The sequence below is a fragment of the Sorex fumeus genome, unplaced genomic scaffold (assembly GCF_029834395.1).
Source record: "Sorex fumeus unplaced genomic scaffold, SorFum_2.1 ptg000043l, whole genome shotgun sequence".
NCBI classification, from domain to species: Eukaryota; Metazoa; Chordata; class Mammalia; order Eulipotyphla; family Soricidae; genus Sorex; species Sorex fumeus.
Genome location: NW_026606100.1, coordinates 8,216,567 through 8,243,581, shown reverse-complemented (window position 1 = coordinate 8,243,581; position 27,015 = coordinate 8,216,567). Strand labels below are relative to the sequence as shown.

At 39.6% G+C, this 27,015-nt stretch overlaps 1 protein-coding gene across 4 annotated transcripts in view; it reads right to left on the bottom strand.

The window, feature by feature from the left end:
* Nucleotides 1-27,015, bottom strand: part of RNLS (renalase, FAD dependent amine oxidase) — a 432,063-nt gene that overhangs the window by 72,384 nt on the left and 332,664 nt on the right. For 2 of the 4 annotated variants that reach the window (XM_056120951.1, XM_056120952.1), the window contains exon 7: nucleotides 1,313-1,470. The exons of 1 other annotated variant lie outside the window; for it this stretch is intronic. In XM_056120951.1, the coding sequence (XP_055976926.1) occupies nucleotides 1,318-1,470 (153 nt within the window). In that variant the 3' untranslated portion in view covers nucleotides 1,313-1,317. Of the gene's footprint in view, nucleotides 1-2; nucleotides 1,471-27,015 lie in introns of those variants that run through there. One more of the 4 variants, XM_056120950.1, reaches the window with a different exon arrangement.

Here is a 27,015-nt window from a genome sequence, read left to right as displayed (position 1 = left end):
TTTAAAAATTAAGGAAGATTAACCATCTGTGAGCATTTCAGTTTACTGTCAAGTGAGTGTTGAAAAATATACCTATGTATACACATATATAATAACATTCAGTAGGATGACAAAGCCTACTTTGTAAAGGCATAAAGAAGTTCTACCCATGCTTGTGTGTTTGTATGTTTGATAGTAGGTATGAAAGTATGGCACATTAAATACTACCAATATAATAAATCTTTTCTTGAACTTTTCTTTCTTTGAGAAGATGCAAATACTTTTTCCCTTTAAAAATAATAAAATAGAACTCACCATTCTACTTTTTTAAATTAGCAACAGGTCACTTGTTTGGAAGGTTGGGGATCACTTTTCTTACTGCCAGCAAGTCACAAGGTTGTCACTGAAGCAGATGGGTGATATGCTGAGCCACTAAGTTGGCAAATATTGAACTATTTTAAGTGCATCTATTTTCTGGTTCAGCAACTTTTTTTGGTATTGAATTTATTTAAAATGACAGGCTTGAAATGCCACAGCACATACTGGAGAGCACATAAAGGTAACAGTAACAGCCAGAGGAGAGATTAAAAGGTAAAGATCAATATATTTTCTGTCTCTATAATATTTAACTTTCATATTGAGATTGGAATAAGAAGTATTGTGTGACTTGGAAAGTCAAGAGCAATTGGTTGCTTTCTGAAAATTTTAAAAGAGATCTGTCAAGTTGCCCTCCAAATTGCCATTTTCCAGATGACACCACATATGACCTACTGCTCAGAATCATTTCATTGCTTGAGAGAAATAAAAACTACAGCCTGCCTTTTGCAGTTTGGGGAAATACTGTAATTTGGCAATCAAACAACAATAACAATAACAAAAAACCCCAACCTACAGGTAGGTTGAATTCAACCTACCTTGAATTTCAACCTATACTTTAAATTTTAAAGTAAGACTTAAAATTTGGTAACGAGGATTCATTATTTGGAACTGAAGCTTTAAACCCATAATAAAGACTTGAGTGCATGAATAGCCTCCCTGGTCTGAAATAACTCGGGGAAAGGGTTCTTGTTATTCTGAAGCATTCCTTTTCCACAACAAGGAGTCGGGTAGATTCGGAAAAGTGACAAAAGGTATAAAGTACAAGGAACCTTCATTCTCGCATAGGCTGTAACTGTCAAAATTATAACATTGATTTTTACACTCTATATGAAAAGTGACAGTAAGTGAAGAACAATTTCCTAATAGTCTCTCTAAATGAAACAGAAAACAAAATACTTGATACCAGAAAATTGTGAACAAAAATTACCCAAGTACATGTTGGGAATAAGGATACAGGAACTAAAAATGCATCTTAAAAGTCTCCAGAACACAGAGGGCAGACGTGATGCAGCCATCAAAGTTGGACTGAGTAAATCCATCCCCTCCACACACGAGGAAAGGTTTCAGGCGAAGAATCATTTGTCCAGGACAGTTGGCAACTGCATTTGTAACCTGAAAATATTTTTTAAAAGGAATGAAAAAAGAAAAGATTACAATTGACATTCTGTGCTCTATTGCAGGGCTTCTTAAACTTTTTCCACTGGCAGATACTTTTAAATGCAACTCAGGCAAGGGATACAAGAAATACTTCGAATTCATGATGCAGTTCAATTTCAATTTACATTTGGCTGTTGCACTTTTAGAAACCTTTTATTGTTGCCAATTTTTCATGACCACCTGCATTTAATTCTTTAAGCCACAGAGTAGAAAGCTAGGTGCTACTGAATCATCATGTCAATACTCACCTGAGGAAGGCTTCTCATTTGGGGAAACAGACTTCTGGCAACTGCAACAAGACCCCAACAGCAAAACCATGACACCTCCCTCCCCAACCAAATTCCTCTCTTCACTTGACCACAAAGATCCTTTCACTTAGTGTTCTTGATGCTTACATTTTCAATTATTTAGTAGAGACACATTGAACTTCAAAATTAGTGGGTCATAAAATGCTAAATTGGTTTCAAGCATTCAAGCATAGTGGCATTTTTTCCAAATTAGAGGGGCAATGATATTCATGAAAATCAGTCACCATTTATTAAGTACCCGCTATGTGGCAAACAAAGGAGCATCATGAGCTATGTCCTTACAGAGTTTCCAGTTCAGCATGACCGCTAGCATGTCATGAGTCTATGGGTTGACAATGGGTAAAACAGGAGGGACCATTAGAACACATGGGAGGGTCGAACCCATTCTACTGGGATAGAGGGAGGTGATGGGTCATTTCACATGAGTTCCTAGTTATTGTAAAGGATTTGCCAGTCAAGGAAACAGAGCTAGGGCTCTCCAAAGAGGAGAAGCAGCACGTGTAAATACAGTCTCAGGGCAAAAGAAAACAAAATGTGTTTAGAAAACTGGGGAAGGTAGAGAGAGAGAATGGGGAATATTGTCTGCCATGGGGGTAGTGGGAGGGTGGGAAAGGGGGGTATGCTGGGAATATTGGTGGTGGGTAATGTGCACTGGTGGAGGGATGGGTGTTTAATCATTGTGTGATTGTAACTCAAACATGAAAGCTTGTTTGAAAACTATATCTCACAGTGATTAAATAAAATGAAAAAATTAAAAATAAATATATAACGATGGAAGTCTAATGTCCAACAAAAAAAAAAAGAAGAAAAAGAAAACTGGGGAAAGCCATGGCGTGAATGCATGTGAATGTCTCTGTGCATGCATGTTCCAAGAGAGGCTTGACTAGAAAAAGGGACAAGAGTGAGAACCAAAATAAGAGCAATGTAATGTTTTAAACTCTGAAAACTGAAAACCTACATTAGAAAGATTTAAAATGTAGAACTATGCTACTGGTGAATCAAAAAGGGAACATCAACTGAAGACCGGGATTTATTTTACCTTGTAGAATCAGGTTAGTAATACTGGAATATGAAAAAAGGCATAAAGGCTATATCCTGTAGAAAAAAATATTTTAAGGCATGAAAGAGAACATCCTATGGATAGTAGTGGAATGATACTGGCACTTTAGTGGATGTGTGTGGTAACATTTTACTCCTAAAATATGTAGTCGTTTACTCATAAATATATACATTTATACTCATAAAAATATGTGGTGAGATGTTTTACCTCCTTACTTGAGGATACCAATATAAATAATTTGAAATTCTTTGTATGCCCAAAACTAGCTTCAACCCAGGATGAATATTACTATATAAAGCATCACAGTCAGAAAGATCAGAAGGGAAATATAGCTTACTGTGGCCACTGAGATGATTGAGCCATTGATACATTAAAATTTTTCTTTAAAAATCAAATTGTTCAAACCAGTTACAAAGGCAACCTGACTCAGGACACCGTTTCTGCACAACTTCAGGGGATGCCATTCACATATGTCTACAAGTGACAGAATGGATTTCTCTCACTGAGTGTTTTTAACGTGAAGTACTCAGGCCCATAAATATTTGCTTGTTTAAAAATGCCACACAGATTTAACTATATATCTGAACTATAGAACTAACAAAACTGAAAGCATGAGATTCAAACCACAATAAACAAATTAAAAAATGTGCCTGCCAAGGAGGCAGGCTAGGGGGTGCTGAGGGAAAATGGGGACACTGGGTGAGAGAAGTTGACACTGATAATGGGACAGGTACTGGAAAATGAGATACCCAAAACTCAACTGTAAATAACTTTGTAAATCATGGTGACTAAATTTAAAAAGTCATATTTAAAATAATTGAAATAAAAATCACACACAAATCAGGAAATAAAATCGATATGATCTGGAGTTTGGATAGAAAAATTTTGGCTTATAGCACGTAGCGTTTGTACCCATGAAACAATCTCTTCCAATTTCCCCCTCCCTGAAATTCTTAGCAATCACTGACCTATTTTCTGTTCTCTATTTTTGACTACATTAGTTTTAACATAGAAGTAAAACTATACAGTTCATGTCTTCTCATAGTCAATGATCTTGAAGTCAGCAGAAAATGACTATTTATTTATTTAATTGAATCACTGTGAGCTACAGTTACAAAACTTTCATGTTCGAGTTTCAGTCATACAATAATTGAACACCTGTCCCTTCACCAGTGTATATTTTCCACCACCAATGTCTTCAGTATCCCTCCCGGCCACCCCGTCCCACCCCCTCCCCCTGCCTCTATTGCAGACAATTTCCCTCTTACTCTTTCTCTACTTATGGGCATTATGGTTTGCAATACAGAGACAGAGGCCATCATGTTTGGTCCTTTATCTACTTTTAGCACACATCTCCCATCCCAAGCAATTCATCCAACCATCATTGACTTAGTGATCCCTTCTCTATCCCAGCTGCTTTCTATCCCAGCTCATAAGGCAGGGTTCCAATCATGGAGCAATCTTCCTGGCCCTTGTCTCTACTATCCTTGGGTGTCAGTGTCATATTATATTTTATATTCCACAAATGAGTGCAGTCCTTCTATGTCTGTCCCTCTCTTTCTGACTCATTTCACTTAGCATGAGCATCCACTTATAAGCAAAGTTCATGACTTCATCTTTCCTAACAGCTGCATAGTATTCCATTGCGTAGATGTACCAAAGTGGTTAAAATAGACAACTATTAGTGCTGACACTGAAGCACAGACTTGGGTGTTTAATTATACAATCCTGCTTTAGAGGAAATCTTAATACATTTGATCTATCAGTGAAGGGAAGGAAATGGTTAGTTTTCTAAATGAGTTCAAAATGTTACATCTGATTGCTCTGAAAGCAAGAGATGATGCATACATACTCAACACCCATCTAAGACTCAAAAGAAACTACAGTTTGGGCCCAATTAGTGAAGAAGCTAGTGACTGTGAAGTTCTTAATAGGCCTAAGGGTGCCGGCTGTTAGTTCTCCTGCAATCAAGAAAGCTAATGATGATGGATCCAGTGTCCAGGAACTAATTATAAGATGGTAAAGGTATTAATTACTAGTATTTCTTGCATGCTCACTGCATGATAAATGTTTAATGCACTCCCCCATTTGATTCAACAGCAACCCGATATGTAGTTAGTAGTCTCTTTTACTGATGATAGAGTTGAGACAGAAAGGTTGCAGCTTGCCTAATAACATAAAGCTAGGTGGTGAAGAAATAGGAATTAGAATAGAACAGGCTCACTCCAGAACTCATACTTCCAACATTTTGGGAAACATTTCCATAGAGATTTTAAGTAACAATAAAAAAAATTACCTGATAGTTACTTTGTTTTATGCATCTGGAAAATATCACTTGATCACTTGATATCCTGTTACTCATTGATTTGCTCGAGTGGGTGCCAGTAACATCTCCATTCATCCCTGTCGCGTGATAGTGTAGCCCAGTGGCGTCTGCTCGTTCTAGGAACATGACGAGCCTCAAACAGATCATTCAGGGTCTTGACGAAGAAGTCTGACCATCTCATAGGTGGGCGATCACACGATCTTTTGACGTCCTGGGGAATCCAGTCAGTAATGGCTCTAGTCCAGCAGTCGTCTCTAAATCTCATTACGTGTTCAGCCCATATGATTTTTGATGCCTTGGCAAACGAGACAGTGTCCCTGATTCGTGAGCCTTGACGGAGGTCGGAACTTCGCATTCTTTCTCTCATTTGAGTGAAGCATGATATTCCAAGCATAGCTCTTTTGATTCCTCTTTGAGAGACCCAAATAGCGTTCTCATCCTGTTTTCGTAGGGCCCAGGTCTCTGAGGCGTATGTTACTGCAGGAAGAACAGTGGAATCGAAGAGATGTGCCCGGAGCTCGAGGTTGTTCGTCCTCTTAGCTATTTCTTCCATGCTCTTAAAGGTGTTCCAAGCTGCTCTCTTCCTTCTGCGCAACTCAGGTGCCAGGTCATTCGTCATGTTGCCCTCTCGACCTAGGTACACATAACTGTTGCATTCGGAGATGGTCGTTCCATTGAGAGCGAATGGAACATCAGGAACAAGACTGTTTCTCATGATCATTGTCTTTGTGAAATTCAGCTTTAATCCGACCTTTCCACATGCATGGTTGAAGTCGGCCAGCATTTGTGCTGCTTGGCTACTGTTTGGTGTTATTAGAACGATGTCATCAGCAAAGCGGAGGTGGTGTAGTTGCTGACCACCTATCTTCACTCCCATTCCTTCCCATTTCAGTCATCGCATTACGTTCTCGAGGGTGGCACTGAAGAGTTTTGGTAAAATAGTATCACCCTGCCGAACCTCTCTCTTGGCATCGATGATCACTTCTTTGTAGAATGGTGAGATCCTGGTAGTGAATACATAATAGAGCTCACAGAGAATCCTGATGTATTGAGTTTAAACGCCCTGATTGGCTAGGGCTTCAATGACTGCTTCAGTCTCAACAGAATCTTTAAGTCAATGAACGTTAGACAGAGCGGCATCTTGAACTCCCGAGAAACTTCAATGAGCTTGGTTATCGTGTGGATATGGTCGATCGTGCTGAATTCTTTGTGTAAGCCGGCTTGCTTGCATGGTTGTCCTTCATCTAGTGTTTTGCCAATCCTATTCAGGATGACTCGAGTGAACAGACAATAGGCAGATTAGGCAATAGTTGCCAATGTCGTGAATGTCTCCCTTCTTGTACAGTAGTACAGTCCTGATGGTTTTTCACTGGGATGAAACCTTGCATTCAGACAGTAAGCGTGTGAAGAGCTGAGCCAGTGTACTGAAGAGTACTGAAAGCAGGTTTTTCAGGTGTTTGGGTCTGACCTTGTCTGGGCCAGGTGCTCTTTGTTTCTTTACCAATGAGATGGCGTGTCAGATTTCAGAAGGGAGAATGTTGGGAATGACATATCCATCCTGTGGAATTTGGTATGTGGGCAGTGGACGTGGCTATTAAAGAGATCTGAGTAGACGTCATGAATAATCTTCTCCATTGCCCTTCTGGAAGATGTGATAAATCCATCAGGATGTCAGAGGGCAGTCTTCTTGGTCTTGTAGTTGGTGAAGGATAGGCGGGCATTACGAATGCTTTTCCTGGCTTCTGCCACATCTACCAGCACTGCTGCTGTTCTCTCTCTGAGGTCTTCCTTATCACTTCTCTGTACTGCTTTGTGAGCTCGGTCATTTGCTTGCGGTTGCCTGAGGCATGCGCTGGAGTGACCACACAGCAGGTAGGGCATTTGCCTTGCTCGCAGCCGACCTGGCTGACCCGAGTTTGATTCCTCCGCCCCTCTCGGAGAACCCGGCAAGCTACTGAGAGTATCTCACCCGCATGGCAAAGCCTGGCAAGCTACCCATGATGTACTCGATATGCGAAACACAATGGTCACAATGGAGACGTTACTGGGCCCGCTCGAGCAAATCGATGAACAACAGGAGGCTAGTGCTAGTGCTAGTGCCTGAGGCATGAGCCAAGTCACTTTGGTGAATAAGCTCAAGAGTTTTCGAAGACAAGCTTTTTTTGTGGTTATCTCTCTCTCTTGGCATTCCTCGCACAATCATGGAGGTACTGAAACGGTCTATCGTATTCCTTGTCATTGTTGTCAATGATGACATCTTCCCATGTTGCTGCAAGAGAGCCAAAGAGCTCCCAGTTGGTGGTCATTCTGGGAGTTCTCTTCTTAAACTTTGCAGTCCTTTCCCCCTGCTCTCTGAAGTAGAATTTTGCATGAAGGAGATGGTAGTCCGATCCCATTTGGAACTTTGGGACAACAGTGACATCGGTCAGGCAAAACCGTCGATTGAGTATGATGTGGTCAGTTTCACTGTGGAACTGTTCACCGGGAGACTTCCATGTCCAACATTTGGATTCGGCCTTCTGAAACTGTGAGTTACCATGGATGGTCTTGGTCAACATGATAAACTCAGACAGTCTGTCACCCTGTTCGTTCCATTCTAGGCCATGTGTCCCAATGTGGAGTTCTTCGGCTGATCTTCTCTATCCTATCTTGGCATTAAAATCACCAACAATGATCTTGTAGAAGGTGTGGTCTTCTTTATAGAACTTCTCCAGCTCCATGTAGAACTTCTCAATTTCTCCTTCATCATAATTGGATGATGGTGCATAGACAACGAAGACGGAAACTGCCGGCAGTGAGCCACATCTATTCAAGTGTAATTGTCCGATTCGGGTTGTTAGGCATTCAAATGAATCAATGCTCATGGCTAAATTCGTGTTGACAAGGACACCAACACCACCGACGCCTCTTTTGTTCATGTTCCAAGGAACAGTTCTTCTCCAGTGTCGAAAATGGCAAGATGTGATTGATGCCTTCTCGTCTCGGTTAGACCAATGATGTCATACTTGATCTTTCATGCTTGTACCATCAGTTTCTCAATGGATGCATCTGATGCCAGTGTACGTGCATTGAAAGTACAGACAATCATTTTTGTCTTCCTTCATTTTGGCAGCCTAGTTTGGCTTTGAAATTTTTTCAGCCTCTCCTTCCATATCCTTCTCAACGCTGCTGTATTGGTGGCTCCTTCAGGGTCAGGGGAATGAGACCCATTGTATTTATTGAATTTGGCATATCAAATACGCTACAGATAGCTTCCAGGCTCTGCTGTGCAGGTGGAATACTCTCGGTAGCCTGAAAGCACAAATAAACTTTAAAGGTGTTCCTATTCAGGCATATGTGCTGGTATGATACTCTCAGTAGCCTTCCAGGTTCTCTGAGAGCGAGAACTAAAGAATAAGAAGTCGCTTCTAGGAGCTTGGTGTTATAATCTCTGGATCCTGGCCATTGGGCAGTTGGGTAGTGTAACTGTCTAGGTACTGGAAGGTGGGGGAGGTGGGTGGAAGAGGCCCAGTCCCGAACCAAGCAGGCTTGGAGATCTCAGCCCTGGGTCCCACACACCTGGGTTCTTCTGTCGGTTCCTTCATGCGTGAGGTTCATATATATACTGGAAAATATACCTAAGTGAAAAAATTCATTTATACACATATATTCACATGCATATGTTTAAGTGTATACCTATGTATAATTGTATAATTTTTAAAACACAGTAAGATATTTTGTCATCTAAAAAAATGGGGCAATGAAGTGAACAGAAACTTTCTCAAAGAAGAAATCCGAATGGCAAAAAAGCACATGAGAAAATGCTCTACATCATTAATCATCAGGGAGATGCAGATCAAAACCACAATGAGATACCATCTCACACCTCAGAGACTGGCTCACATTCAAAAGAACAAAAGCAACCAATGCTGGTGCAGATGTGTCGAGAAAGGGACACTCCTTCACTGTTGGTGGGAATGCCAACTGGTTCAGTCCTTTTGGAAAACAGTATGGATAATTCTCAAAAAATTAGAAATTGAACTCCCATTTGACCCAGCAATACCCCTCCTGGGAATATATCCCAGAGAGGCAAAAATGTATAGTCAAAGTGACATCTGCACTTGTTTGTTCATTGCAGCACTCTTTACAATAGCCAGAAACTGGAAGAGACCTGAGTGCCCAAGAACAGATGACCAAAGAAACTTTGGTACATCTACACAATGTAGTACTATGTAACTGTTAAAAAGATGAAGTCATGAAATTTACATACAAGTGGTACAACGTGGAAAGTATCATGCTAAGCGAAATGAGTCAGAAAGAGAGGGATAGACATAGAAAGACTGCATTCATCTGGGGGATATAAAGTAACAAAGTATGAGATTAATACCCAAGAATAGCTGAGATCAGCACCAGGAGGATTACTCCATAGCTTAGAGGCCAGCCGGGCATTCTAGAGGAAAGGGCAGCTCAGATAGAGAAGGGAGCACCAAATAAAGGGTGTTTGGAGGATCCTCCCAGGAGGGGAAATGCATGTTAAAAGTAGACTATGGACTGAACATGTCTGCCACTCAGTGCCTCTTTTGCAGACCACAACACTCAAAAGAAGAGAGAAAACAAAAGAGAATGCCCTGCCACAGAGGCAGGGTGGGATGGGGGGGATAGGGTGGGAGGGATATTATCTATGGTGGTGGAAAATGGGCACTGGTGGAGGGATGGGTATTTGATCATTGTATAATCGAAACCCAAGCACAAAAATTTGTAAATCTACAACTGTACCTCATGGTGTTTCACTGATAAAAATTAAAAAAATAAGATATTTTGTCATCTAACCTTTATTTATATAGATGGGCTATGTAAACTTATGTATGTTTCTAGCTATGTATAATTAATGCACACATATTTCTTCATTGTCATTTGTGGAAAATTTTTTATACATTCCAGTTGATGTCTTCATATAGATGAAAGATGTTATTATTAAACATTATACAATTATTAAATAGAAGGAAGCTTAAGAGAAAAATTCAACCAAGGCATGGGTTAGTAATATTATAACATATAATAGTGCTGTGTCATTTCATTTGATGAGTGGTAAATGTCAGAAGCCAGATTTCAGAGCCGGAAAACTGGGCCACTGATGAGATCTTCTGCAGTTTGGATGGAATCAACCTTGCTGTACTCTGAAATCACTGTTGGGTGCAATTACCCAATGAGAAAAATATGGAAACATGAATTGTGTACAGGTAACCTCCTTTGCACCTATGAAGTAAAGAGCCCGTCCATGGAGGAACATGCAGCTGTCTATATCACAATTTCCCACAATAATGCAATCTTTATTCTTCCACATACAGTAAAGGATCACAGCACAGTGGTTGTGTTTAATTGAGATGACAGGGCTGAAGCTACTGCTTAGAGATCCAGGTTGCTCAGCCTATGTATTTGCCAGGGCCATTGAGAAGGAGAGTTGCCTGCAGAATTTGATATTTCAAAATAGTCTCTTGTGACATTTCTGCAAACTTAGGTGATGACTGGACTTGATATCATAACTCAAAGCAGAAAAAGAAGTTTTAATCCTAAACTAATTAAATCCCCATGAAAGTGACTTCTTCATCAGCTTAATAAAATGTAGCCTTACATAAAATACTTTTTATAAATGGGATTTGGAATTTGATCTCATTTCTTATTACTTTGTCATCTGTACCACATGTTCTAATCACACAGAGTGTCTACAGGCACATCCAATTTTTTTGCTGTACTTCTGTAATTTTAAACAAGCCATTCTGGTCGTAAAGTTGTATGAGCCTTCCCTTTCCTGCCAGGTTAATTACTGTACTAGCATAAATACCACCTTCAAAGACTATCACAAATATCACCTCTGAAGTCTTCTTGCTTTGCCCGGCAGGGTGAGTACCTTTCCTGCATGTTATTTATATCTATTATGTTGCTTGCTATTTTGTACTAGAATTATGTCCATGCCTGTCTTCCTTTCTAGACTGTGCACTGCTGAGAGTCACGATGCTGATTCACTAATCTCTGTATCCAAGGCTAAGGATGGTGCCTAGATGATATTAATTGTGCAATAAAAGTTTATTAAATTAAAAAACATATAATATTGTACACACAGAGATCAGATGAAAGCCTTCACAGGGAACTATCCACCCCTAAAATGATATTTGGAGACTCTGCAGAGATGCTAAAATGGAGGAGCTATTTTATTTAAGCAATCAATACAGATTTCATCTTCACTGCCTTACAAGAATATCTGGTTAGCTGAATCACATGCACTTACAAATTTTGTGCCAGAAATGGTAATTTTTAAAAAAAAAATTTGGGCGGGGGGGGCACACCTGGTGATGTTCAGTGGTTACTGCTGGCTCTGTCTCAGGAATTATTCCTGGAGGTGGGACCAGATGGGATGCTGTGGAATCAAACCCCGAACAGCTGAGTGCAAGGCAAATAAATGCCCTACCTGCTGTACTATCACTTCAGCCCTAAAAATCGTAAAATTATGTCATTTTTATATGGTTCAACACATTTATTTGCATCATGATTATTAATTATAAAAATTCACTTAGTAAAAAGTTCTTTGATGTTAGAATAAAATTAAAGATGAAAAGAAAGAGAGACACCCAAGTAGACCAGTGAATATTCCCACATAGTCTTAGTTGATAAGAAGCAAACGAAATCTCACTGTAACACATGACAGTATGCATTCTTACTTCCATAGCTATGCTGACATCTACAACTTGTGCTTAGGTTGTGAAACATTTGCCCATAGAGAACAATTTTATTGATTTGTCCTATCAAATGGCGACCTGTAAGGCTGACCATTTTAGTTGGCCACAGGGTCCATAATTTAAAGCCAAATTTCATGAAATATGACCCCAAGTGATACTGAAGTGGTCTAGGCAAGAATTAAACTCTCATAAATTCTTGTTCTGTATTTAACAACTGTGCTATTGCTCCAGCCCAGAGCACAGCAGTAGGGCATTTGCCTTGAGCGCAGCCAGCCTGCTCAAGCCAGGTTCGATTCCTCTGCCCCTCTCGGAGAGCCTGGCAAGCTACTGAGAGTATCTCGCCTGCCTGGCAAGCTACCCATGACGTATTCAAAATGCCAAACACAGTAACAACAAGTCTCAAAATGGAGACATTACTGGGCCTGCTCGAGCTAATCGATGAACAATGGGAGGTCAGTGACATTTAATAACTAGCTGAGAGAATTTAGACAACCTATGAATAGTCATATTTTTGCTGCAACAAGTCCCTAACTTATTTTTAAATAGATTCTGTTCTATTTTATTGACTCTATGTCATCATCAACTGGGAAAGGCACTAATATTTTATATACCAACAGGAAAGAAAAATGATGCTAATATGAAACAAAGCTTTACTACAAAAGTTCTTTAAATTCATCTACAGATAGATCTTTTGCAAACATAGAAAGGAAATACAAGAGAAATACATTGATTAAAACTTCTCAAAATGACAGTTTTTGCCTTCTCTGAAGCACCCACTAATTCTGATTGTCTATTACCATATTCTTCCCCACACACAATCTATTCCCTGTGTTACTGAGAGTACCAGCAATACAGTATTTCTTGTAAGAGTAGTCTGATGAACTGTACTTTCTGGGATTTTTTTCTGAGCTGTTGAGACCTGTTCTGCAAGTTTGATTATTTGCTTTCTCCTCAGTGGAAAAGAAACGTTTCCAGACAGAAAGCAAGACTTACATTTGTTTCTCTAGTGGTTCTTAAATAAGTATTCATTCAAATATCAAGGGATTTTCGTGAGGTACTGCCATCAGAGTACTGAAAATAATGAAATTTATATTAGTGAAAACTATACATATATGTATATACATTATATAGCATACATACTATAGTATATGTATTATGTATTATCATGTAGTATCTTTTTCTATATATATTCATACACACATATATGTATATATATATATATATATATGGACTTCTTACCCCTGATGAGATGTGATATTTAATAGGGAATAAAAGGAGTGGTATGGGGGCTGGAGAGATAGCACATCAGGTAGGGTGTTTGCCATGCATACAGCCGACCCAGGTTCGATTCCCAGCATCCCATATGGTCCCCTGAGCACCGCCAGGAGTAACTCCTGAGTGAAGAGCCAGGAGTAACCCCTGTGCATCGCCAGGTGTGACCCAAAAAGCTAAAAAAAAAAGAGTGGTATGGTTAATACATTGTATCTTTTGACATCTTCGGCAGGACAAGTCAAAGATAATGAGTGGTAGGATCCTATAAACTGGGCCTTTTAAAGTAAGCAGCTTCTCAGTATCAGGACTTGTAGCATTTGAAGCATTGCTAGTTTAAGCTGTCCATTTTCTCAGCTCACCCAAATGAACAGCCCCGGGTGAAACTGACAGAGATAGACTGGTTATCAGAGAATCGATCTGTTCATTTACAAAGGTAAATGTACCGATTCCAGAATCTAGTCTGGTTGTCTTCCCTGGCCATTCATCTTAGTATGCAAATTTCCTTAACTGTATCATAGGTGATAGGAGTGGCACATAAGCAGCAACTGCTGACAGGCATCACTAATCAATTGTGGCATTCTTTTCCACTGAGCCCGAAGTGGCCTCAGCATCCTTCTCACTTCATTGACTCAGACAGTCTCTACGAGTCAATTGGAGTTGGCATTCAATAGGAATCTTATATACCAATCCTGGATTAGAAGATTGCAGAGCAAATGGGTAATTAGAAATAAGGGACTTAAATATTCTTTACTGATTTTTTTTCCTTCTCTTTTCCCTTTAAGCTAGGATGGTCTGGTACATTGCCTTTCTTTCTTTAAACTAGAGATATTTCAGTGGCAAACATTATGATCACATCAGGAAACATTAATTCATATTTTATTTTAGTTTTGGGGCAATACTCAGTGGTGCTCAGTGCTCACTCCTGGCTCTGTGCTCAGGGGATCACACCTGGCAGGGTTCAGGAGATGTAATGGCATTCCAGGGATCAAACCCAGGTTGGTCACGTGCAAGGCAAATACTGTACATTCTGTACTCCAGCTCCCAATTTAACCCAGAGAATGGTGGAGTGAAGTGTAATTCCAATTTCTTCTAATAACTTTGCCCAGATCACTGCTTTTCCAGGATTACATAAGAGTTTTACATGCCATGTGAAAATAAGACAGTTTTCTGGACTCCAACTGTATTTCTACAAAACTCCATATTAAATCAGGAGTGGTGAAAAAAGTAGAGTCAGGGTAGATAATTCAAAAGTTATATAGTACAGAGTTAAACAACAACAATAACAACAACAACAACAAAAACATCAAGAAGAAGTATACAGCAGTGAGTAAAGCAATAACAGAACCATCAGAGGAAAGTAACCAGCAAGTTACCATTCCCAGACTACACATTCACCCGAGTAGTTGGTCCTTGCAACCTAACCACCAGGGATTAGTAGTTTCTCCTTCAAAAGGTGGATATTTGGGAGATCTTTAAAAGAGGTTCTAAACTGTTTCTAAAAGAGGCCATTTTGATCTAAATTAAAAATACGATCAAGGACATAGTGGTCTTTATCAATCTGTCACTTCAGTAAAGGGGACAATGTTTATGGTTTTCTTGGACTTGAGCGATAGCACAGTGGTAGGGCGTTTGCCTTGCGGGCAGCTGACCCAGCCAAGCCAGGTTCGATTCCTCCGCCCCTCTCAGAGAGCTTGGCAAGCTACTGAGAGTATCTCGCCCACACGGCAAAGCCTGGCAAGCTACCCGTGACGTATTCAATGTGCCAAACACAATAACAACAAGTCTCAAAATGGAGACGTTACTGGCCCGACAGTGCTACAGTACAGTTTATGATTTTTCTCATCAGGACTCAAAATACAGCTCAAACATAGAAGAAAACCCAGAAGTCCCTAAGATCACTGAAACAAACATTACTTATTCTAAAGAAAGGTGCTTTTGGATGTTTTTATTTTTATTTAAGATTTTAACTTTTGTGAGGACTCAGGAAAAAAGCTTGTGAATAAACTTACCAATCATTCTTAGAGTTGTGGGATTGGGATTATTTTTTCTTTGTTTTAGGTGCTCCCCCCACCCCCAGGAGTGTTGTCACTCTAGTGGTGATCAAGGCTCACACCTGGCTCTGTGCTCAAAGATCACTCCTGGTGGTGTTCAGGGTATCATGTGTGGTGCAAGGAACTGAATCCAGGTCAGCTATGTGCATGGAACCCCCTACCCATTGTACTATGACTTCATATTCTTAGACTTGTGATTTTGTTTTTTGTTTTAGTGCCTCATCTGGTGATACTAAGAGTTTACTTCTGGCTCTATGTTCAGGATCCCTGGCAGGACTCCAGTGATCATATGGGGTGATAGGGATTGAATTTAGGGTGGTAGGCACAGTCGCATGCAGGAGTATCTCTCTAGTCCCTATGTTTTTATTTTATAAAATGTAACTTCAGATTGCAATCACTGGATCACTTGATCACTTGACATCCCGTACTCATTGACATGCTCTTGTGAGTGCCAGCAATGTCTCTATTCATCCCTGTCACGTGCTAGTGTAGCCCAATGGCGTCTGCTCATTCTAGGAACATGAACAGCCCAAATGATCATTCAGGGTCTTGACGAAGAAGTCTGACCATCTCATAGGTGGGTGGCCACGAGATCTTTTGACATCCCGTGGAATCCAGTCGGTAATGGTTCTAGTCCAGTGGTCATATCCAAATCTCATTACATGTCCAACCCATCTGAGTTTTGATGCTTTGGCAAATGAGACAGCGTCCCTGATTCTTGAGTGTGGACGGAGGTCGGAATTCTGGATTCTTTCTCTCATTTAAGTGAAGCACAATACTCCAAGCATAGCTCTTTCGATTCCTCTTTGAGAGGCCCAGATAGCATCCTCACCATATTTTCGTAGGGCCCAGGTCTCTGAGGCATATGTTATTGCAGAAAGAAGTGGAATTGAAGAGATGTGCCAGAGCCAGAGGTGCTCCGTCCTCTTAGCTATTTCTTCAGCATTCTTGAAGGCATTCCAAGCTGCTCTCTTCCTCCTGCACAACTCAGGTGCCAGGTCATTCATCATGTTGACTTCTCGACCTAGGTACACATAACTGTTGCATTCGGAGATGGTCGTTCCGTTGAGAGCGAATGGAACGTCAGGAACGAGACTGTTTCTCATAAACATTGTCTTCATGAGATTAAGCTGTAGTCTGACCTTTCCACACTCACAGTCGAAGTCAGCCAGCATTTGTGCCGCTTGGCTGATGTTTGGTGTTATTAGAACAATGTCATCAGCAAAGCGGAGGTGGTGTAATTGCCAACCGTCTATCTTCACTCCCGTTTCTTCCCATTCCAGTCATCACATGATGTTCTCGAGGGTGGTACTGAAGAGTTTTGGTGAAATGGTATCACCTGACTGAATCCCTCTCTTGATGTCAATGATCACCTCCCTGTAGAATGGTGAGATCCTGTTATTGAATCCGCAATACAGCTCATGGAGGATCCTGATGTACTGAGTTTGAATGCCCTGTTTGGCTAGAGCTTTGATGACTGCTTCAGTCTCAACAGAATCAAAAGCCTTCTTTAAATCAATGAACGTCAGACAGAGTGGCATCTTGAACTCCCGAGAAACCTCAATAAGCTTGGTTATAGTGCTGAATCCTTTTTGGAAACTGGCTTGCTCACATGGTTGTCCTTCATCTAGTGTTCTGCCAATCTTATTCAGGATGACTTGAGTGAACAGCTTGTAGATGACAGACAACAGGCAGATCAGGCAATAGTTGCCAATGTCCTGAATGTCTCCCTTCTTGTACAGTTATACAGTCCTAATGGTTTTCCACTGGGACAGAACCTTGCATTCAGACAGGTAGCATGTGAAGAGCCAAGACAGTGTATTGATGAGTACTGACGACAGGTCCTTCAGGTGTTCGGGTCTGACCTTGTCTGGGCCAGGTGCTGTTCGCTTCTTTACGGATGAAATGGTGTGTCAGATTTTGGAAGGGAGAACGTTGGGAATGACATATCCATCCTGCGGAATTTGGTATGTGGGCAGGTGGACGTGGCTATCAAAGAGATCTGAGTAGAAGTCATGGATAATCTTCTCCATTGCCCTTCTGGAAGATGTGATAGATCCATCGGGATGCCAGAGGGCAGTCATCTTGGTCTTGTAGTTGGTGAATAGACTTCAATAGTCTCTCAATTACAAAAATTTAAGAGGAATTCTATTGATTGATGAAATAAAAATACTTGCAACCATTGCTCTGGGTTGAAGCACTTGATACAGCAGAGTTTCTGTCAGCCTGGGAAGATTTTCCATAAAGCAGGCAAAGTAGTTTGGAAAAACTAAGAACACACTAGTAATCACAGGAACACACTAAACCTTACTTTGGGCTTGCTGAGGGCCTGAACAATTTTTTAATGGAAACAAATATTGCTTGAAACTTATTTCCCAGAAATGTGCATCATTTCTCTTCTATACTAATAATAATCTAGATATGTATTATAATACAGCCCTATAAGGCTGGAGTGATAGCACAGTGGGTAGGGTATTTGCCTTGCAAGTGGCTGACCCAGGCGACCCAGGCAACCCACGTTCGATTCTTCTGCCCCTCTCTGGAGAGCCTAGCAAGCTACCGAGAGTATCTCACCCACACGACAGAGCCTGGCAAGCTCCCCATGACATATTTGATGTCACAAACACAGTAACCACAAGTCTCACAACGGAGACGTTACTGGGTCCACTTGAGAAAATCGATGAACGATTGGAGGACAGTGATAGTGACAATAGATGTATTATAATCTGGGATAACACATCTTTTCTTTGTTTACATGTTCCTACGTTAATCCTATAAGATGTAGAGACTGCGGGAAAATACTTAATCATAGGCAAAATATGGTATTATCTTCAAAATTTCACGTGTCTCTAGGGTACATGTGGTTATTACATTGATGCTCTGTAGAGAGCTCCCCATACCACATTCCCAAAGCAATGCCCACAGCATGCATTCTATGCCTGTTTACCAAAATGGGAGAAATGTAAACAAATAAAGAGAGGACAACAACTTAGATTGATGTCAACAGATATGTTTGTCTACATATTAATAGAGAAGAAGTCCAGATATCCTGATAAAGACAGGGCTTTGGCATTGTGTCAATACTGAACAATACTATCAGCCCCTAGTCATAAGTCTCTGATAAAGAAAGGCCAGAGAAATAAATGTTAAATACCAATTTTTAATGTTACAGAATGCTTTGAGTTGACCAAATTAAAAATTTTCTTACCCATATCTCTTATTTTCTTTGCAAGCCCTCTGGGGTTTTGATGTAAAGACAATAATTTTCCTATATTTTATTCTATATGAATTAAGGCTAGATGACAAAATATCTTGCTCTGTTTTAAAAATTATACAATTATTCACTGACTTGCAGTTTGGCAAGAAATATTTGATGTTTAAAAGCCTTTGGAGTCTTCAGAAACAGCAAGCTATTAGGATCACCTTTCATTAATTTTTGCATTTGCAGCATTTGTTTTACTCCACTGTAGATGAGTGATGTTGAATAAATCCTTGCTCAGGGAATATATGTATAAGGGACAATAAAAAAGCAATTGAAACTTTTGAAAAACCTCAACTTCTTAGTTTTCAAACTTACATCGTTTTTAAACATGATAAATCTTTTTCTCTATGAAAATAGTTTTGATTTCTCCAATCTAAAATTTACTGTTGTCTTTCTCAATGACCATTGTATTAGCTCTTTTTTATGTCTTCACATCTAACACGTTAGCATTCTCACTATCTCTAGAGAAACAACACTGTCCAGAAGATCACTATTGTAGTTCTCTTAATCCTTGCTATGACACTTATGTCATTATTCTGAAACAGCTCAGTTCTCTTTTCCTATCTACCCTATTGCCGACCACAGACAAAGGTATATCTGAATTGTATATCCCCCTTATAAGGGATTTTACTTGGAAATACTTTGAAAAGTGTGTACAAACAAAAATATATGTACAAACATCTATGTGAATGGTGATTGAATCCTGCATTTATAATCTGAAGTTCTACATGTGTGTGTGTTTATAATTTGGCTGTGATATTACCATTGAACCTTAAAAGGACCACCCAAAATATATGCAGTTATAAACAGAACTGTAAGTAAGCTGGGTAGTACCCTGTTCTGTCAGTTTCCTGGGGAGAGAGAAAATAATACCACTAAAACAATAGAATGACTAGAACAAATGAATTCTTCCTTTTCTACTGAGTCATGTCTCATTAAAAATTTGACTTGAAAAAAAATGTCTATGTGTGTGTGACAGAAACTATTTGCCTTTATTTTCAAAAAAGGGAAGACCACAGTAACACAATTCATGACCTGTCCCTAGATTATGGCTAAGCTGCAGTGAATTTATATATCCATATTCTAAAGAAATTATTTAAGTAATCTTCCCCCTTGTAGATTATTAAGTCTTGAAAGTTACAGGTATCAGAGAGAAAAGAGACCATTTTTTCTGGTGCACAGCAAATTTAGTATTTATACATGTATACATATATATATGTATTATACTGTCATAAGACAGAACAGTTGACTGCGATGAGATTTTGTGACACAGTTGGAAATAATACATATGAAATGTATTTTCATTGCTACTATGAAAAGTGATGATAAAGATTATTACTTAACCATAAAAATATTTCTTATGCATATTATGATATCATGATAGAATGGGGACAATTATGATAAATTGAGGATACTGTCCTCCCATTGTTCATCGATTTGCTTGAGCAGGCCCAGTAATGTCTCCATTTTGAGATTTGTTACAGATATTGTGACATAATTTTATCTATTTTTAGCTAATTTTCATTTATAAATATTATACCTCTTTGGACCACTATTGTTTGAGACTCTCGATCACGATCACGACCATCCTGTTATTCGTCGATTGCCTCGAGCAGGCCCCAGTAACGTCTCCTTTGTCCTAGCCCTGAGAATTTTTTTTTTTAAAGTGCCATATTCAAGGATCTTTCAGAGTTAGGAGAATGAGACCCATCTTTGTTACTGGTATTTGGCATATTGGGTATGCCACGGGGAGTTTGCCAGACTCTGCCGTGCGGGCAGTTTACATTAGGTAGCCTGCCAGTTTGTCCAAAGTAGGAATGAGATAATAAGATAATAATAAGGGGGCAGGAGACTCTATGCTGTTCTCTTCCGGGAGCTGGGTTTTATAGTCTCTTGGTCTTGGCTGTTGATGGGATTACACGGCGCCAGGGGGCCAGTTGGTGGGTGTGACCCCTGCCTACTGGAATTTGGAGGATCTGAGTGGAGGATGCTCAGCCCCGATCCGAGCAGGCTTGGAGATCTCAGTCCCGGGACCCGCGTGCCTTTGTTCCTCTGCCAGTACCTTCATGTGTGTAGAGAGTGGTCTCAGCATGGTGGTGGCTGGTTCTGAAGGTCTTCGGCTGCCGGAGTCCTGGTCGGGGTGGGGAGGGAAACTCAACCCGCTCCCTCCAAGGGGCCCCGGCGAGGACAGCCAGGCGCGGGGGCAGGAGACTCTCAGTGCTGTATTATCTTATGTTACATTACCCAATATTTTTAAAGAGTTTAATCAACACATGGTTTGTTTTCTGCAGACTGCAGAGATAGTATGTTTTTAATTGGTTCTTATTGGGTTATTTTCATCATCTCATCTTGCCTAGCTTTATTTTTCTCTCCAGTGTTCTATTATGTTTAATGGTGATTTCATAAACCCATTTCCTTGTTGTGCTTTAGGGAAAGGTTTGCTTGTATTGTGGATTCCTGGCTACAAAGCTCTCCGTTTGGTACTATGGAGAGCTGCTGTAAAATTACTATTGGTTGGAATACTCTAGGTATGAAGAAAGTGATGTAGTTTGGTCAATTCTCAGTGGAGCTTTCTACTTTATTGGTATTTGTCTATTCCATTTTAATAAACTGTTGGATAGATGCAGGCAGAATGAGCCACAAATCAATTATATGATCCATATAACAGCTTTAGTGGGCTTGAACTGCAGAGGATATAGTTTGCTGAAATTGTATATTCAATTGCTGAAGACTACATTGAGTCTGTTTAGCACTATTCTATATTTTAAATTCCTGAAAACACTGGAGCAGTCTATTTTGATGAGGATTTGCTCAGAACAAACACACAATAAAGAGTAAGATACTGTTTTCTCTCATACTATTTCAACCTAATGGGCAGAATAGTAGCTATATTACATTCCCCTTCAGAGTTTTTAATTTAGTAGAAGACTGTTCTGCCCTTCAGCAAGTTTTAGTACATTCATTCATTAACTTTAGATATTTGTTGCATTCTTAGAAATTGCTGAATGTGATATAAAGATCAAGGGTACAGAAATAGCTTCCTGGCCAAAGGTGGTTTAACAAATTGAATTTTTATTAAATTTAAATATAAATGTACAGTACTCCTAGGATGCAGAAACACAAAAATGTTTTGGATGGTGAGTTTAGAGATAAACCTAAAATCACCTTTCTACTCAACTAAGTCTAATTACTCCTTCTTCCTCACCTAAGCTAGTAGCTTCTTAATTTAATCACTAGTACAATCCTTCCTTATTTCTTCTCCCATGCTCTTTCAATTATCCTTTATTACCAGAAGCATGACCATTTTTTTTCTTTCAGAATCCCATTCATGTTGAACAAATGCAAAAGCTTTTTGTTTAGGATATGCAATTATGGAAAAGTTACCACAGTCATTTTGATATTCCTATTGGAAACAAATTCTTTCTACTTGTAACACTTTCTACTTGAAAATAAAAGGATCAATATTGTGCTCCTTTAGAGAAATAATAATGGAGGATTCTTTAAAAGCCCCAGTGGCTTTCATACTAATCTGAAGAGATAGCTTGTTTACACCTCTTTGTTTGCACAATAAATAAGTGCTCATAATAGCATTATTTACAATAGCCAAGTGTGGAAATAACTATATGTCCACTGAACAGACTGGATAAAGATGTGGTATCAATACACAAAATACTGCTTAACTATAAAAAAAAAGATAAAATGCTACTATTTTCTAAAACATGGGTAGGCTTAGAGGGTATTAAAGTAAGTGAAAGAAGTTGGGCTAGAAAAATAAATACCGCTCTGGAAAGAAAGATGGCAGCTGCTACAGAGCTTTATGGAAAGCCAGGTATGAGCTGGTCATGACGGGGCAACTGAAACCTCATTGGAAGGGGGGCGTTCCCGGCTCACCCTTCACACCCTACCGAGGTCAGGAGTTGTCCCCCACGAGCGGCTCTCCAGCATGGCCATGGCTCCAGAAGCACAAGGACTTAATGCAGAACCTGGCAGTTTGTGGCAGAAAAGTGAATGAACTATGTGTTAATCCTTGCCACCATGCCTGCCCGGAGGGGAAAGGGTGTTGCTCCTTTCCTCCTTTTTCCCTCTGGAAAGCAAGATGGCAGCTGCCTCAGAGCTTTCTGGAAAGCCAGGTATGAGCTGGTCATGACGGGGCAACTGAAACCTCATGGGAAGGGGGGGCATTCCCGACTTGTCCTTCACGCCCTACCGAGGTCACGAGTTGTCCCCACGAGTGGCTCTCCGGCACGGCCATGGCTCCAGAGCCACAGAAACCAATCTCATAATTATCTGACTCTCAGCAGAAATATTCCAGGCTTAATAAGTAAAATACCAGAAATCCAAAATTGCGTGGTTGCGATAGCGGCCGTGCGACATCATTTGATTCTAGTAACCAGCTGTAGAAAACAAATTATTTCACAATGCCTTTTCAGCATGTCTGATTTGGGGGTGTAAACTCTAAATAATAATGGCGCATCTTTTGTCGAAACAATGAATCTAATCAAAGTAGATAGAGTGTTAACTAGAATTCATCTGCCTCACAGGCATTGGGAAGGTTGGGGGGGGGGGGGTTATTGGGGTTTTGGGTGGTGAAAAATAAGTATTGGTGAAGGGAAATGTGTTTGATAATTAAACCTGAAAGCTTTGTAACTTTTCCCACAGTGATTCAATAAATAAAAAAAAGAAAAGAAAAATAAATACCATTAGATTTCACTCATATATGGTACAAAGAAATAAAACCAGCAAATAAACTAAATAATATAAAAATAAATTAGTGGGAATATGACCAGAAAGAAATGGGAAAAGAAGATGGATAAATTTGACAAAAGTAGTCAATTGCATGGTAATGGATAGAGCTACCTTTATAAATAAACTTTAATAGAGATAGATAGATAGATAGATAGACAGATGTTGACTATGCACACCTAAAACTTGGATAATGCTATAAATCCTTATTACTTCAATGGAACATTTTGAGGTGGTTTAAAAAGTTAGGTTGAAGTATAATTTGCGTAACGTAAGATTTGCTTTTTTTATGTGTAACATTCTGTAAAATTTGACACTTTAGAATCTTGAAACTACCACAAAAGTACAGAGAACATTTCTATCCCCATTAAATCTCATGCATCCTTCTGTAATTAATTTACTAATCACAGCCTTTTGCAGCCTAGATCAGTTTCCTGTCCCTATAGTTTTATCTATTCTAGAAAGTCATACAAATGAAATAATGCAATATATTAACTTTGAGTCTGGATTTCTTCACTTAGATAATGCTTCTGAGATTCACTCACATTATTGCAAATGTTAGTAGTTTTCTCCATTATGGTTTTCTGTATTCTGAATATTCATATATAGTGACCAAAATATGGAAACATTTAAGATACAGTCTCAGTGTCTGTTTTCATTCAAATTCCATTCATTGTACAGAATGGATAAATACTTTATTGCTTCATTTTTAAAAACAGAAATCTGTGCTCTAATTAATTTTTGAAGATATTTTTGGCTGACAGTCTTTTAAAAATCCAATTGAATTTTTGCATCAGCTTTTCCATTTACGTGAAGGACATTGGGTTTTTATAGCACAGCGGGTAGGGTGTCTGCCTTGCACGCAGCCAACATGGCCGACCCGAGTTCGATTCCTCCGCCCCTCTCGGAGAGCCCGGCAAGCTACCGAGAGTATTCGATATGCCAGACACAGTAACAACAAAGTCTCCAATGGAGACGTTACTGGGCCCGCTCGAGCAAATCGACGATCAACGGGAGGGCCTTTACTTTACTTTACTTTATAATAAACTTGCACATTACCATCTCTAAAATATTGTTTTTCAATGTAGAACATTGTCATTAATTTATTTAAATCTTCTTCAATTTATTTCAGCAACATTCTGTAGTTTACAGTGTAGGACTCATACTTCCACTGTTAATTTACTTCCTGTTTGTAAAGAATTCTGTCAAATCTTTGGCTCATTTCCAAATAATTGGGTTATTTGTTTTCATATTACTGATTTGTAAGAGCTCTTTGGATATTCTGGACAACAGTCCTTGTAAGCTATATGTTTTGCAAACACATTTTTAAAGACTGTGATTTGTGTTCTCATTTTCTCAACAATGTCTGCCAAGTATACTATTTTAAATATTTATATGATCTAATTTATCATTTAATTCTTTCATGATTTATACTTTTTGTACATTCTTAGAGCTGTTGGCAAAACTCAAGATCATAAAATTTTTATCCATTATTTTATTAAAGGTTTTATAGTTAAAATTTTGTGTTTAAGTTCGATCTATAATTTTTTTATATTGTGTGGAAATTGGAATTTTAAACCTAAAGTGATATGTTCCAAATTTCTCTTTTACTACATAGAAGTTGTGCTGTTTAAGGTAAAAAACTCATTGCGAACCTGTTTTCTCATTTAAAGCAAAGTTACATTATTTACTTTATAGTCTGTCAGAAATATGAAGAGGACAAAATAAAAACAAGTATAAAAATACCTCTAAAATCAGAACACAAATGTTAACTATTATTTCTAGCTGACACCAGCAAAAGAATGTTGGTGTTAAGAAGATCATAATTGGAGCGGCTCTCCGGTGCGGCCATGGCTCCAGAGGCACAAGGACTTAAATGCAGAGCCCAGAAGCTTAAGGCAGAAAAGTGAATGGACTATGCATTATTCCATGGTACCATGCCTCTCTGGGAGGGAAAGGGTGTCGCTCACTTCCACCTCCCCGCCCTCCCCCCCCCCCCCCCCACCCAGCAGCAAGGTGGCCGCCTGCCTCAGAGCTTATTGGAAAGCCAGGTATGAGCCGGAAGTGATGGGCAACTGCAACCTCATGGGAAGGGGAGGCGGTACTGGCTCATCCTTCACGCCCTACCGAGGTCATGAGTTGCCCCCACGAGCGGCTCTCCAGCAAGGCCATGGCTCCAGAGCCACAGAAATCAATCTCGTAATTATCTGGCTCTTGGCAGAAATCCCTCCAGACTTAATAAGTAAAATATCAGAAATCCAAAATCGCGGCCACGCGACATCATTTGGTTCTCATAACCAGCTATAGAAAACAAATTATTTCGCTATGCCTTTTCAGCAATTCTGATTGGGTGGAAACTCTAAACAACAATGGTGCATCTTTTGTTGAAGTGATGAATGTAATCAAAGTAGAAAGAGAGTTAAGTAGAAATCATCTGCATCACAGGCATTGGGGGATGGGAGGGGGGTATATTGGGGTTCTTGGTGGTGAAAAATAAGTACTGGTGAAAGGAAAGGTGTTTGATCATTGTATTGTAAACCTGAAAGCTTTGTAACTCTTCCCACAGTGATTCAATAAATAAATAAATAAATAAATAATATAAATGAGTATAATGAAATGTTGTTCAGATTGAGCACACATTTCACATTCATGAGGTCCTGGATTCACCCAATGTACACAAAAATAAAAATTAAAAATATGGTATAAAAGGTAGGTACCTGTGCTTCTATAAACATAATGCACACACTGTGCTGTGAGTAGGGAGCAAGAGAAGCAGCAAGATGAGGATGAACATTCAATCAGGTATATGACGCTTTGCTTTAAGATGAAAGATTTGGGATAGATCAAAGTTCTTTATTGTTATTATTATTATCATTATTACAATTATTGACTTTTAGGTCACACCCGGGCATTACTCTGTGGTTTCTCCTGACTCTGTATGAAGAAATTAGTCCTGGCAGTGCTCGAGGGACCATATGGGATGCCGGGGATTGAACACAGGTGAGCCACGTTAGGGCAAATGACCTACTCGCTCTTCTATCACTCCAGATGTATGATGTTGAGTACATCAGTATCTACCCATTTTTCCAATATTATTAATATCATCACTAATGTTATTATCACTTCCTTAGCATTCATTATACAAAGCTGTGGAGCAGTTGTATGCAATAAAATATAAACAGTAAAACACTAAAAAAAGTCATGATTGGGGGAAAGTGCAAATTCAAACAATTACCAGTCCTGGGGTGAGGTATTTAAAAGTATTAGCTTTAAAATTAAGTTAAGTGATTAAGCTTTAAAATAGACCTGCAGCTGAATTCCAGTTTTGTAAATTCCTAGCAGGAGAACCTCAAATGATTTACTGAAGTTTGTTTTTTCTGGGGGGAGGAAGACCCTGGGACCAAGGTCTCTCTGCTACTAGACCAAACTGGGCCTGTGGTGCTCAGGGGGGATGGGGCTACATCTAGTGATGCTTGGAGGCATTATGGTGCCAGAGATCAACTTGGGTTGGTTGTATGTCCTAATTGCTATCTTACCTGTCAAACCTGAGGTACTGAACTTCCTAATTTTAGGTGTGGGGTAGGGGGTCACACCAAGTCGTGGTCAGGGCTTACTCCTGGCTCTGTGTTCAGGTATTATACCTGGCAAGCTTGGGGGATCAAAAGGGGTGCAAGGGATCCAACCTGGGCCATCCCTGTGCCAGGCAAGTGTTTTGCCCACTGTACTATCTCACCAAGCTCATGAACTTCCTAATTCTCAAAGACC